Source organism: Lonchura striata, chromosome 2 (genome assembly GCF_046129695.1).
Source record: "Lonchura striata isolate bLonStr1 chromosome 2, bLonStr1.mat, whole genome shotgun sequence".
Lineage (NCBI taxonomy): Eukaryota > Metazoa > Chordata > Aves > Passeriformes > Estrildidae > Lonchura > Lonchura striata.
In genome coordinates, this window is record NC_134604.1 from 103,935,807 (window position 1) to 103,950,081 (window position 14,275).

The window sequence follows — 14,275 nt, forward strand, 5'->3', positions numbered from 1 at the left end:
CATGTTCAGTGTCTGCTGCAGTATTGGTTCCAGACTGGCATTTCTGAATGGCTTAAATATGACTGTCAAATCCAAAACTCTTATTGAGTTCAAGGAATTCTTGAGTCTCTTACACTTAGTGTATTAATTTAGTTAACACAAGCATTGCCAAACCTGCCTCATTCAGAAAAAGGAATTCACAGGTGAGGGGGTTTTATTTTTAGCTTTTAGGGAATACAAGGAGCTGGCAACCAAAATAGCAACAGATGGGAATCCTGTTGTGTCTGCTCAGGAAGAGCATTCAAAGACCTTGGGCCATCTTTAAATCTCAGCAATCCTAACGAGTCTTTGGCCACATTTTGGAATATGTGACCACCTGAAAATAGTTGGTTAAAAAAAATTCAGCAAAAGATGTAGAAAATGAATGGTCTTTTAAGGTCATTTCCCTCTCTAACAACTGTTTCTTCAGGATGAGAAAACAGACTTTCAAATAGAAAATAAGCTGGAATAGTGTTTTCATGGATTTTGCCTGTATGTTTCTGCAGCTGGGCAGCAGCAGATGTGCTGGGTGGAGAATGTTCCAGGCAGACTGTGAGAATTGGGCAGATACCACATTCCAACAGCCACTGACTGGCACATCCCTTCTGGTGGAATTGGAAAGCTTTCATCCTCACCTCTCAATGCAGTGAAAACAATGTCAGCAAAGCCAAGAAAGACTTGAAATAAATTACTTTGATCTGTAACAAAACTCTCCTGACAGTAAAAGAGCAGGCTGTCAGTAGCCTCATCTGTCTTGTTCCCAAATCTTGCCACTCTGGAAGGAGCCTGCCTTCTCTCAGTTGGGTACCTCCTGGTTTTAGACAGCAAGCAGTCCCGTTCTCCCCTGCATCCTTGTGTTCCTACTGGAAGTGTTTCTGTGTTTGGCCTGTCCTTCCTGTAAAACCTTTGAAATCCTGTGAAAACTGCAAGATGACAGCTCTTACCACAAATGCCCTTGGTGCTTAAAAATGCCCCTAAATTTCTCACCTCCTCACTTTGTTCAACTTTCTAGAACACCACCGTGGTGAAGGGAGCCTCCATATGTATTTTAGCTGTTTTGTGTATTTCCTTATTTATCTACAAATTTCTCACAGTCCTTTGCATTTTGTCCCATGCTGATTCTCGCTGCCATTTTTGAAGACTGTCCACTGTGCTCCCAGGATCTTTTTCGTGAGTGGCAATCGCTTATCACTGCATAGATAATTAGGACTGTCCTTCCCCCCGACACCAATCTGCTCATTGTCACAGCGTGTCCCTGTCGTTTTGTCACTCAGCGCAGTAACCATTAGGGTTTAGCCGGCTTTGAGCATCCTGAACAACCTGGTGGGTCACCAAATTCCATCATTTCAGTACTCATTCCCTTTTCCTGGAAACATCCTGAGGGTGCTCAGGCTGCAGAAAGAATCCTTCCAGCTGACGAAGCGTGTGGGGAAGTGGAGCATCTCTCGGTATATTCCTACCCTCACTGCGCTCCCCTTCCGCGTCTCACCTCGCTGCAGCCAAGTGGATGGGGAAGCCTTTGGTGAAGGGCTCCATGAAAAGTCCCTCAAACACCGGCCCCACTGATAGAGCAGCTTCCGCCCGTGCCCTGGGGCTGGAGCGAGGGCGGACACGTCCCTGGGGATCCCGGCCGCTTCCAGCGCCCCCTCGGCTGCCGAGCCCCGGCTCCGGCTGGCCGCCACGCCGGGGCTGTGAACATGGGCCGGGGGAGCGCCGGCAAGCAGCTCCGCCGTGCCGGGGCCAGGGCGCCAGGAGGCAGCGCGGGGTCGGTCCCTGCGCCGCCCGCCCGCCCCGGCTCCGGTAATCATTAACCGGGCCCGGCCGCGGGCTCCGCGCCGCGCATCGCCGCCCGCACTCGCCCGGGACCGGCGGCCGGGCACGCACCGGCCCCGCCGCCCGTCCGCAGCCCCGCGCAGCCATGGAGGGCGAGGCCAACGGGACCCTGAACCCCTCCTGCGGCTCCAGCGAGCCGCCCTACTCGGAGGAGCTGCTCCGGAGTAAGTGCGGGGCGGGAGCAGAGGGGGCTGCCCGCCGGACAGCCGGGGCGCAGCGCCCTCGGCGCCCGCCCGCGGCGGGATGGCGGCGGCTGGTCCTGCCCCTGCCCCTGCCCCTGCCCCTGCCCCTGCCCCTGCCCCTGCTGCTGCTCTGCCCCTGCTGCTGCTCTGCCCCTGCCCCTGCCCCTGCTGCTGCTCTGCCCCTGCCCCTGCCCCTGCCCCTGCTGCTGCTCTGCCCCTGCTGCTGCTCTGCCCCTGCCCCTGCCCCTGCCCCTGCTGCTGCTCTGCCCCTGCCCCTGCCCCTGCCCCTGCCCCTGCCCGTCCCCTGTCCCTGTCCATATCCGTCCCCTGCCCCTGTCCGTATCCCTGTCCCTGTCCGTGTCCATCCCCTTGTCCCTGTCCGTTCCCTCGCCCTGTCTGTGCCCCTGTCCCTGTCCCTGCCCCTGCTCATCACTGTCCCTGTCCCTGCCCATCCCTGTCCCTGTCCCTGTCCCTGCGTGTCCCTTCGCGGTTCTTCCCCGGAGAGGAAATCCCCGAGCAGAGGCCGGCACCCGCCTGTCCCGGCCGCTCCTCCGCTGTCTGGGGCCGAGCTGGCTTCGGGGCAGGGCGAGAGCGCAGCGCGGCCCCAGCCCCGGGCCGGGCTGGCCAGAGCGGGGCTGGCCAGAGCGGGGCTGGCACAGAGCGGGGCTGGCACAGAGCGGGGCTGGCACAGAGTGGGGCTGGCCAGAGCCGGGCTGGCCAGAGCGGGGCTGGCCAGAGCGGGGCTGGCCAGAGCGGTGCTGGCCAGAGCGGGGCTGGCCAGAGCGGTGCTGGCCAGAGCCGGGCTGGCACAGAGCGGGGCTGGCACAGAGCCGGGCTGGCACAGAGGGGGGTGGCACAGAAGGGGGCTGGCCAGAGCCGGGCTGGCCGGAGCGGGGCTGGCCAGAGCCGGGCTGACACAGAGCGGGGCTGGCCAGAGCGGGGCTGGCACAGAGCGGGGCTGGCCAGAGCGGGGCTGGCCAGAGCGGGGCTGGCCAGAGCCGGGCTGACACAGAGCGGGGCTGGCCAGAGCGGGGCTGGCACAGAGCGGGGCTGGCCAGAGCCGGGCTGGCCAGAGCGGGGCTGGCCAGAGCGGGGCTGGCACAGAGCGGGGCTGGCCAGAGCGGTGCTGGCCAGAGCGGGGCTGGCCAGAGCGGTGCTGGCCAGAGCCGGGCTGGCACAGAGCGGGGCTGGCACAGAGCCGGGCTGGCACAGAGGGGGGTGGCACAGAAGGGGGCTGGCCAGAGCCGGGCTGGCCGGAGCGGGGCTGGCCAGAGCCGGGCTGACACAGAGCGGGGCTGGCCAGAGCGGGGCTGGCACAGAGCGGGGCTGGCCAGAGCGGGGCTGGCCAGAGCGGGGCTGGCCAGAGCCGGGCTGACACAGAGCGGGGCTGGCCAGAGCGGGGCTGGCACAGAGCGGGGCTGGCACAGAGCGGGGCTGGCACAGAGCGGGGCTGACACAGAGCGGGGCTGACACAGAGCGGGGCTGACACAGAGCCGGGCTGGCCAGAGCGGGGCTGGCCAGAGCCGGGCTGGCACAGAGCAGGGCTGGCCAGAGCCGGGCTGGCCAGAGCCGGGCTGGCACAGAGCCGGGCTGGCCAGAGCCGGGCTGGCCAGAGCCGGGCTGGCCAGAGCCGGGCTGGCACAGAGCGGGGCTGGCCAGAGCGGGGCTGGCACAGAGCGGGGCTGGCCAGAGCGGGGCTGGCCAGAGCCGGGCTGACACAGAGCGGGGCTGGCACAGAGCGGGGCTGGCACAGAGCGGGGCTGGCCAGAGCGGGGCTGGCACAGAGCGGGGCTGGCCAGAGCGGGGCTGGCCAGAGCCGGGCTGACACAGAGCCGGGCTGGCCAGAGCCGGGCTGGCACAGAGCGGTGCTGGCCAGAGCCGGGCTGGCCAGAGCCGGGCTGACACAGAGCCGGGCTGACACAGAGCCGGGCTGGCCAGAGCGGGGCTGACACAGAGCCGGGCTGGCCAGAGCGGGGCTGGCACAGAGCGGGGCTGGCACAGAGCGGGGCTGGCACAGAGCGGGGCAGGGCGAGAGCGGGGCTGGCCAGAGCGGGGCTGGCCAGAGCCGGGCTGGCACAGAGCCGGGCTGGCCAGAGCCGGGCTGGCCAGAGCCAGGCTGACACAGAGCGGGGCTGGCCAGAGCGGGGCTGGCACAGAGCGGGGCGCTGGGGCAGGAGGGGCTGCCCGGGACCTGCGGGACCAAGCGCTGAACCGGCCCCTGGAGCTGCGCCGGGTCTCAGACTCCGTCCGGTGAGATTTAAGGATTGGAGATATCCACTGAGACGTGCACTGCCCTGCCTGCAGCCAAGTCTGGAACTGCCGGGGGTTTTTGAAGCAGGTTAGAATAAAGAGGCTGGGGCAGAGGCTCTGCTTTGCCTTCAGATAGGCTGCAGGTCCGGCAGGAGTTAGTACTGATGATGAGCATGAACTTCTTAATTAAGCATGATTCCACTGCGGTGCCTTTTTCTGTCTCTGGAAACACATCCCCTGGGAGAAAATGCACTTCAGCCGTCAGTTGGGTCAAAGTTGATACCCATACCCAGTCCTTGTCAGAGAAGCTGGGGTCCAGAGCCAGCCAGGGGACCCCACGAGGCTTTTGATATGACACCAGTGTCAATGGAGACATAAAACCTATCACCTATGGGTAAATGTTGAAATGTTTAAGGGAGAAGCAAAAAAAAAGATTTTGGTGAAGACACCAAGTTTTATCTCAGGCTTGGGATATAAGAGACTTTTCCTTACATTGCTTGCGTGCCCTACAAAATTCCACCAAGCTTCTAGTAAGTTTGCCTGCCTAAGGAAGTTACATGTTACATGCCTATGAGCATATGATGGAAGCAGAGAACTAATGAATACATGTTTGCTTGTAGCCTACCTGGAAAAGTTCCCAGATTATGTATTTATTTCTGCTACATATACATTCATACATTCATACAATCATCTCAGGATATTTGTCCCGGAACTCCCCTTTTCTGAAATGGACTGTTGCATAATGCTTTCAGAAGGTGAAAGTGTATTCTTCCTGCCTGCTCTCCATGGATCCTGGAAAGATTTGTCATGAACTTCGGTATTTGAATGGTTCTGTGGAGCCGGTGGTCTGCCTGTGTAACTAGGAATGAGTGCAAGTATTTGCAGGAATAAGGCAAAGAAGGCCCTCAGAGATGGTGTTGTTACATTAATATTTGACAAGCTTATGAAATAAATCAGAACTGTCTGCTTTCTTCTCTCTCTCTGCAGGCCTTGACCTACCAGGGAGATTTCTCTTTGCAACCTTGACTCTGATGACGCTCATTGCCATTCTGGTGTTTATAGAGGAAGCAGTCTACATCTACAGGAAAATCCCCTCCTCCAAAAGTTCAATCATAATTTGGATTAATGCTGCAGCTCCAGTAAGTTAACATGAAAACAAGATAAAATTTAATGCTGAAAATAAGGCTTCCCTGAAAATCTACAGGAGCCACATGAGCTCTCTGCCCTTCATGCAACCTTCCTCCCTTTTCTCTGTAGGTGATCTCTACTACTTCATGCATTGGCATGTGGGTTCCTCGCTCAACGATGTTTACAGATTTCACAGCAGGAATGTGAGTATTCTGCTTGTTTCTAAGTGTTGCTCCAAGCCCTGAATTTCTTCCCTTTAACCAGCTGCTGCTCTTGGTAACATAGTAGTTCTGTAAATTTAACAATTCCCTAATTTCTTTGTTTGAGTTGAAATCTCTTGGCAGTTCTTTCCTGGGAGGTGGAAAATGCTGAAACAGTTCCCAGTGCTACAGTCCCCTAGTGTGGGAACGTCAGTATGAAGGATCTGTGACTCACATGTAATGGATTCCTTGGACTGACAGTCTCTTTGGAGCAGTAGTCTGTCTTTCCTCTCTCTGCATGTCATTTGGAATGAGAATCTGGCCTGTGACTTCTTCCCTGCACTTTTACTAATGATGATCTGTGGAGGTCTATTATTAATGGTGCCAAGCGAGCCCCTAGTGAGCACATCAATGTAAAAATGTTCCACAGTTGTCCTGATAAAAGCACTTTATGTGTGAGCATGACAGCTCTGGCATGCCCAGAGAGGAGGGAGAAATGTGGTCCTTGTTTTCTGGAGGTGTCGGCACAGCCCTGGAGGGCAGGACAAAGTAAGGGTATGCTGTGGCCCTGAGCACTCCACATCTGGAGATGAGTAAAAGAGTAAAAGAATAAAAGAGGAGGGACAACACAGTAGTAGGGAATACTCTTGGCATGTAGCAGTGTGTACAGGAGGTGCAGATTGCCAGAAACTTCTAACAATCCAGTCTTGTGGCACTTCAAGCATATTTAAACTCCCTCTTCTCCTTTGCCCAAGCTACAGGCAGTGCAGCAGAGGACCTCTTTTCTTGATTGGATTTCCATGTTTGGTGGCATAATCTGTAGTTCCTGGGTAGGGTTGAGAATGTGCAGCTGGGGAAAGAGGGATAGGTGGAGTTGCAGCAGTAGGTGCTTTGTCTGCAGAGGAACCACACCCTGCCTGGGCCAGCACATTCAATAACAGCTATTTATGTGACCCTAGCCATGTTTGTTGGTTGAAAGCCATGTCTGAGGAGCAAGAGGACTTGTTTTAAAAAGTTCTGACTAGTGAGAACTAGATAACTTATGGAAAAATACAGCCAGAATGACTGGGCCAGGAAAGCCTGTGCTTTAACACCAACTCTGCCACCAGCCACCAGAGCGGCTTTGGGAAATTCCACATGTGCTCTGTGCCTCAGTTTATTCCTCTTTCAGTGAGGGTTGGGCAGTGCTGCTCCTCCAACGTGATGGAAAGCAGACGGTGTCTCAAAGACAGAGCTAGAATTTTTGTTGATTGCTTTTACACAAGCTGTAAAAACCCTGTACACTGGCCTGCACAGGCATATGAGACACACAGGCAAGTTAAAGCTGGAATTCTCTTCCTCCCCTAGATTTTTTGCCATAGTTATCCACAAATTCCTGATGATGATGATTAAAGAGTGTGGAGGGCAGAAGGTGCTCCTCAGACGGTTTGAAAATGGTCACTTCACCATCTCCACCGGCCCCTGCTGCTGCTGCTGCCTCTGCCTGCCCCGTGTGCCCATCACCAGGTGAGTCACCCCTTTAAGATTTCCCTTTCAGAAGCCTGGAAACGGCTGCTGGAATTCAGCCAGCTTGGCAGGGCCAGGCTTACAGCAAAGCTTCCCAAAAGTCAGTCTCAAGATGTCTCAAACTGTTTCTTTTAAACAGCATCATCACTTTAAGGCTGTACACCACCACTAATTTATTTAGTTTCTATAATGCAGAGGTGTATGGGAGGAGAAATTCCTACTCTAAAAAACCTAATAATTGACAATTCCGTTTTTAATTCCAGAAGGGAACAAATATCTTGAGATTGGGTATTTTTCACAAGCAGAATTATCAAATGGAGGCTCTCTTGATAGAAAATTTCTCTCACTTTGATAAAATTTAAATGTTTCATTGTGATTTTGACTTTAAAACTGTTTGAGATTAAAATAAATTTTAGAATGAAAAGTAGATTAAATTCTTATAAAGCTTTGTTCTCAATGAAATGGCATCATCTGGTGAGGCAAAAGCAGATATTTTCTTCTTCTAAACTCAGTATTAAAGCATCTTTGAGAAGGGGGTAAGGATGGAGAGCTGCAGGAGCCAAATACTGTCATAAGCAAAATCTGAGGGACTGAAAAGAGACTTTTCTATGGACTTTAGTGTCAGATGGTCCTAGGGAACTGTACAATCTGTTTAGAGAAAACCATCAAACAGAAGAACACAGCATAGTGGTTTTTGACGCATTTTCAAAAATTCTAAATTTTTATTACAATATTTTTTCCTTAAACTGACTCATTTGGTATTAGAATTAAAACTTTAGTTTCCATAATTTTATTTTAACAGAGTAACACTAAATATTTACATGGAGGAGCTATGAAGAAGAAGAGGTAGTAAACCAACTAAAAATGCACCTTTATTTGTTCTTCCCATGTCTGTTACCCTGTGTATAGGTTGTAGCAGCTGGGACCTTGGGAGAGGATCCCCTACTCTGCCTTCTGTGGTTCAGCCCAGTGGCAGTTTATGCAGGATGATGTCAGCTAATATGGGCTAATTTCAGGAGCTAGACAGTGCCTATTACTGCTGGCAGGAAGGACAGCTGGCTGTTTAAAAAACTGAAAAAAAAAAAAAAGGCTTTTTGCTCTGCAGAGGGCTTAGGCCTCCTTCTCCAGTGTCTGTACCACTGGGAAACCCATCTGCTCTCTGCTTCTAACCTCTGGCCTTCTCCCATTGCAGGGTACCTTTTTTAAAAAAATATACTGGCAAGCTATATGAGAGAAAAGTCAGTCTCACATTCCTTCCATAGGTATCTTATGGGGAAACAGGGAGCTATCCCAAGGGAGGGATTAATTCTTAAAAAAAAAAAAAAAAACATCCTGGGGAAAATAACAAGATGAGGCAGTGTAACAATCCATACAACTGGGAGAGGTGTGGCAGAAGAGATCTGGTGATCAGTAGAGGTGGGCCTGTGCTAACAAGGGAAACAACTTATGGCATTGCAGTGACTGCACTCTTTGTCATATGTATTATTCTTTAAAGTTCTCTGGGAATAATAAATCTTTGGAAAGGTACACACTAAGTGGCTGGTCCATTGCAGGTCTTTCCACATGGGTTTGTGCTGTTGGTAATCCTGTGATTACTAGCTATATTCATTGAGCAATTCCTGTAATTCCTGGTTCATGGTTTTATCCTTTAGCACACTAAATGGCAGCCTGTTGTCTGTGAGACATCTCTGATGGCAAGGCCCAAGGAATTCCAGTGAAAACAACACTGAAAATATGGGAAATAATGCACAGTAACAGACTGAAACTTGAGTCAGCTGTAGCAGCAGCAGCTTCCCCTGTGAAAGCTGAAGGAGAGCTCAGGTCAGTCAGCTTTCATGCCCTCTGTTAGAAAGTTCATCTGCCCCTCTCTTGGTGGCCTTCAGTGCTGGCTGGCCAGGTTACAGGTGTGTTCTGCAGCCACTTTATAGTGACAGCAGTGAAGGAATCCTGAGCTGTCCTGCTGGCCTTGTGCAATTTGCCCAGTGAGAGACTGTTCCTTTCTTGTGTTAGGCTACAGAGGGACAAACCCAGATGCCAGACCCAGTACCCAAACATGGTACTCTTCCACTGCACTGAAAAACCACCACCAGTCTGCGTGATCCTCTTTCTTGATCTGCCACAGGACCAAGAAGTGGCTGAACAGACTGATTTGTCCAATTTCATGGGAGGACTGAAATAATAAGGCAACAAGGCAAGAGCAAATGGCATCATTGTTCAGAAACTGGTTATGCAGCTACTGTCTCCCTGGCTGGCTTCAGGGGAGAGAAAGACATCATGTTTTGCCCAGCCTTGGTTAGTATGTACTTGTTGCAGAGCAGGAAAAGTACTATTTTTGTAGAGACTTTATTAAATAAACATTGGGAAATTCTTGGAAATATTTTCTAATCTTGAAGCTGTTCCTCCCCAGATTTTAGCCACATACTACAGGAATGGAAAAGTTTTGCTGGTGACAGTATCCAGAAATTGTTATTAAAGTTGCTAATACGATCATGGCCATGATTTTTTTCTTTTGCTTATTTTTTTGTCCAGGCAAACCCTCTTTTGGCTGAAGCTGGGCACCTTTCAGTTTGCTGTCTTTCGGCCTGTGCTCATATTTTTATCAATAGTGCTTTGGACTAATGGCAATTACGTTCTTTACAATGTAAGTAACTATTTTAATCAGAGAAGGTCCTCAAAATCCATAGGTTTCAGGGCAGATGTAACTATCTTAGCCTACAACTAAACTGTGAAATCTGGGACCATTTCCAAGTGAGTCCTTACTGCATTCTTTTGAGACCAGAAGCATATAATTTCCTGACAGCCTCGATTTCTGCCTTCCTCAACTCTCTTGGAAAGAAATTGGGCATCAGGGGGGATGGGTATCAGATTATGCTCCAATATATTTCCCAGCTAGTATGGTTAGATTAGCAGGACTGCAAGTTGTCCTGTGGGATGTATCTGCCCTGTGTTTTGTAAGGTACAGCCTTAAGAAATAAGTGTACTGGCATGTCAACAGGAAGCCTAATTCTGTGTTTTTCAGCAAGACACAGTGATTTTTATATCTGTGCAAAATGAAAAGATAGTACTATACTTCTGCTTTGTAACCATGTAACCTGCAAGATGATGGAGAAATCTGTATCTGATAATAATTTGGCACATCTTGGATAATTCAGACTAAAAGTAATATTTTTGTTGTTGTTTTCTGGTATAAAATGAACGACCCACCTGAGATGTCAGGTTGAACATGCTCTCATGAGCTCTTGAGCATTGGCAGGTGCTGCTGGGGTCTCTGAACAGGCACACGCTCCATGGCTGGCAATTGCACCATTGAGGGGTTGTGTCACTTGGCACCTCCCCAGGCTGAGCACATCTCCCTGTTGGTGCCTGCAGGAGCCTGTGCCAATGCTCCAGTTGGTACTGGGCAGTTTCCCCATTTAAAACCCTGCAACTGCTGCTGCCACCAGCTTTCATGGAGATAGAACAAAGCATTTTAACATCATCCACTTCACAACTTCTTTCTGGAAACATTGAAGTAAGGTTGTTTAAGGTTGTGTGATTTGCTTCTCAGTTGTCTCCCAAAGGACCTGCACTATGGATCAGCTGCTTCATTGGTGCCCTCACCCTTTGTGCTCTGTGGGCAGTAGGAATCATGTTTCGAAAAGTTAGGATTCTCCTTAAGTGTAAGAACATTATCCCAAAGTTTGCTCTTTATCAGGTGAGAAGATTAATATTTCTGGTAAGAATTTCTCTTAACTGCTGATACTATTCTGCTTCTCTTGTTCCTGCTCCTTTGTTGAAAATTTATGGTATTTTTTCCCATTAAATGCACTGTGCAAAGCCATATTTTTACCTGATTAAAGCTGCATCCCTTTGAAGCACTCTCCTTGGCTGCAGTTCAGTTTCACTTGGAGCCAATTTACCTCTAGTCTTAGGAGTGCTGGAGACATGAAAGCCATGTAAAATCTATTTTTAGACCACTGAAATCACAACAGCGCTTTCCGTGGGGCTTGAAGGAAGTTTTGTAGATGTGGTATCCTGAAATGCAACGCTAAAATGCTGGTGTGTACCTCAGAGAGGAGATGTTGCATTGTGCAGGCAGCTGTTGTTTGAACTGTTTCAGCATTCCACAATATGCTGTTTTAACAGTATTTTTCTTGGCCATTCTGCATTTCGGAATTAGATAATAGTGAAAATACTGGCTGCAAATCATTAAACAGTACACACAGGTTAGATTGAAAAAGCACAGGGACAAAAAGCACATCACTGAATAGAGTCCAGCAGAATCCTTGGATATGTATCTTGAACTGGACATGCATCAAGGCTGGTGCACTGAGGTTAGGTAAATTATTAAGCACTAATAAAGGCAGTAAACAGTATGGTCACACCTGCAATGCTGTGTGAGTGTGAATTCAGGTTTGGGATTGCAAACTCTGTTGATGTGAGGGTTTAGATTCAGGCAGTAACACCAGTAGCTACAGAGGCACTTGGATAACTCCATGACAGCAAAGGTTTGGCTCAATGTAATGTGATGAGCAAGTGGTGGTTGCTGAACTCAAGCTGTGAAGAGTCCCTCATACCTTCTGGCAAAAAAACCAGTCTCATATAATCTAGGGATCACAACATCTCCCTGCTGTGGCAAAAAGAGGAGACAAGAGGAAAAATTTTCTTTGAGTCTTTCTTCCACTAAGGAAGAACATAAGCTCATGGATCAAATTAACTGGCATTTTTAAAACATTGTTACCTATTATTCAGAACTCAGTATTATTTGAAATCCCTGCTGGGAGGTCTGTGTATAATGTACCTCCCAAATGAAGGCCTGAAAAGAAATACTTTTCAAGTCCAGGATTAATTTAATACTCCTATTCAGAGCAATATCATCCTGACCTTAAGATGAATTCTGCAGAATGGAAGGCACCCTGCTGGTAGGTGGGGGGAAAAGGAGGGCATGCAAGGAGGAATGAGGCAAACAAAGTTCTGTTATCAAAGCAGAATTGTTGTGTGAACTGTGAAAGCCTTTCTGGTAGCTAAGTCATTTGTTTTCCCTTTCTGGTGCAGTTTATTGTCATTCTGAACCACCTGCAGACCACTATTATCAACATATTCGCCACACAAAAAATTATTCCCTGTGCTCCACCACTCTCCTCTACAGCAAGAGGATCATGTAAGTTTTCTGGGGGAAGAATGTTCTTCATTTATTTATAAAAGTACCCGTTCATTGTTGCTAATGGCAATCTCTGGTGTTTTCCCAGAATACAAATCTCATGGTATCACTAGCTCTAGGAGAATCTAATTTTTTAGTTTAAAAACAATAACAAAAGTTTCATAGCTGTCATGATTGTAGAGAACAACTTGATAATAAGAAGAGTTGGCATCAGAAATGAGAGGAAAAGAAATCAACATGCATGATTACTGTTAAATCTCTTATATTTTGGATACATAATTCATTGCATTCTTCTTGATGGGCCATACTGGAATTCTGTAACTGATGTAATTGCTGAGGGTGAGAGACATGGGGACAGGATGATAGAGTTTGTTCCTTTTGCACAGGTGAAAATTAATAAGCCAATTATTCATTTTCTGTCTGATAGTAATTTCCCCTTTTGTGGGGCTTGTCTTTGTCTCCCCTATTTTTTTTTTTTTTTCAGACATTTCCCAGCAGCTGCTCATCATGGAAATGTTTCTGATAACTGTAATCTCGAGGGTGGTCTATCGGAGAAAATACCACGACCTAGAGCCTCCAGAGTGTGTGACTGAAGAACCCAGAGACAAGAAGCAGGCTCCTAAAATTATCCTGAATGGTGCAGTTGTTGAAGATGCATTGCCAAAGGTTTAGAAGCCTCCCGTGCTCCTGTTTTGCAGGAGCTGTAAGATCAGCTTCAGGAATTTGTACATCCTTGCACCAAAAACAGCCACTGTTCATGTCAGAACATGGCAGGAAGGTCTGTGAGCTGCAGTACTGAAAGGACCAGTAAGGATAATCCTGTTGATTCTCCAGAGATGTGTGCATGGTGTGAGGGTTTTCACACCATGTAATTTACTAAGACTTTATACCATTTTATACTGTTACTGAGTACTTGATGGTGTCAAACTGTCTTACAATATGATTTCTTTTTATTTTTTAACTATTAGAATGGCTGTGATTTGGAGTTAATTCAGACTAATTATTTTTAATCTTTTTTTACTTTTAAAAGTCTTATTTCACCCTGGATTGCTGTCATATGTCCAACATAGCATTTTTCCATGGTTCCTCCATTACAATAGATAATCTCTCACTCTACACCACCAGCTCACCATAACTAATTTTGATCAGTAAATACAGTCTCATATTTGTTCTGAAATCCCCAAGTTCATGTGGGCTCTCCACCTACATAAACAACAATCTCTCTAGGGCAAGACTTTAGATTCCTAGTCAATTCACCTCCTAAATTGGTAAATACACAGTTACTGTTTGTAAATATGGCAGGTATTCTTCCTCTGGACAGCAGGTTCTCTGTCACTAGCCTGGAAAAGGAAAGACAGAGTCTGGGATGTCTTCTGCTCTGTGGTGTTACACGGTGCTTTGGTTCTCTGCTGTAAATGGGGATAACAACACTCAGGATCCTTGCACTAACAGCGTCTGCGAGGATGGGAGCGACTGACAGGACTGTCGGGCTGCTGGTCACCCGAGAGCTGAACATGAGCCACCAGGTAGCCAGGAAGGCCAGTGGCACCTGGCTTGTATCAGTCCTAGCGTGGCCAGCAGGACCAGGGCAGCACTGTCCCACTGGTGAGGCCACACCTCAAATCTTTTGTTCAGGTTTGGGCCCCGCATGACAAAGAGGACATTGAGGTGCTGGAGTGTGTCCAGAGAAGGACAAGAGAGCAAAGCTAGGCAGATTAGAGTCACAGTGCACTTTGGGTTGCCTTTAAAGGACATCTAGTCCAAGTCCCTGCAGTCAGCATTTTCACCTAGATCAGGTTGCTCAGAGCCCCATCCAAACTGACCTTGAATGTTCCAGGGACAGAGCACCTGCCACCTCTCTAGGCCACCCATTCCATTATTTTACACCTCTCACTGTGAAAAGTATCTTCCTTACATCTAGTCTCAATCTATGCTCTTGTTGGTTTAAACCTTTATCCCTTGTCCTATTGCAACAGGCCCTGCTAAAGAGTGTCTCCAGCTTTCTTGTAGTCCCATTT

The 14,275-nt window shown here is 49.2% G+C and overlaps 1 protein-coding gene across 1 annotated transcript; it reads left to right on the forward strand.

Annotated features, from left to right (window-relative positions):
- The first annotated feature begins 1,893 nt into the window (after positions 1-1,893).
- LOC110483226 (organic solute transporter subunit alpha) lies at positions 1,894-13,377 on the forward strand. The gene is made up of 8 exons (XM_021552936.2): positions 1,894-2,015; positions 5,271-5,422; positions 5,541-5,614; positions 6,959-7,117; positions 9,647-9,758; positions 10,665-10,811; positions 12,152-12,257; positions 12,742-13,377. The coding sequence occupies exons 1-8, from the start codon at positions 1,937-1,939 to the stop codon at positions 12,927-12,929; spliced, it is 1,017 nt and encodes a 338-aa protein (XP_021408611.2). The 5' UTR covers positions 1,894-1,936; the 3' UTR covers positions 12,930-13,377.
- Positions 13,378-14,275: the final 898 nt, after the last annotated feature.

What these genes read in the sequence shown, in the direction of transcription:
- LOC110483226 (XM_021552936.2), top strand. Translation starts at nt 1,937, where the DNA reads ATGGAGGGCGAGGCCAACGGGACCCTGAACCCCTCCTGCGGCTCCAGC. An exon ending in CCCCGTGTGCCCATCACCAG is followed by an intron (nt 7,118 to 9,646) that starts GTGAGTCACCCC and finishes TTTTTTGTCCAG; the next exon opens with GCAAACCCTCTTTTGGCTGA. An exon ending in CTCTACAGCAAGAGGATCAT is followed by an intron (nt 12,258 to 12,741) that starts GTAAGTTTTCTG and finishes TTTTTTTTTCAG; the next exon opens with ACATTTCCCAGCAGCTGCTC.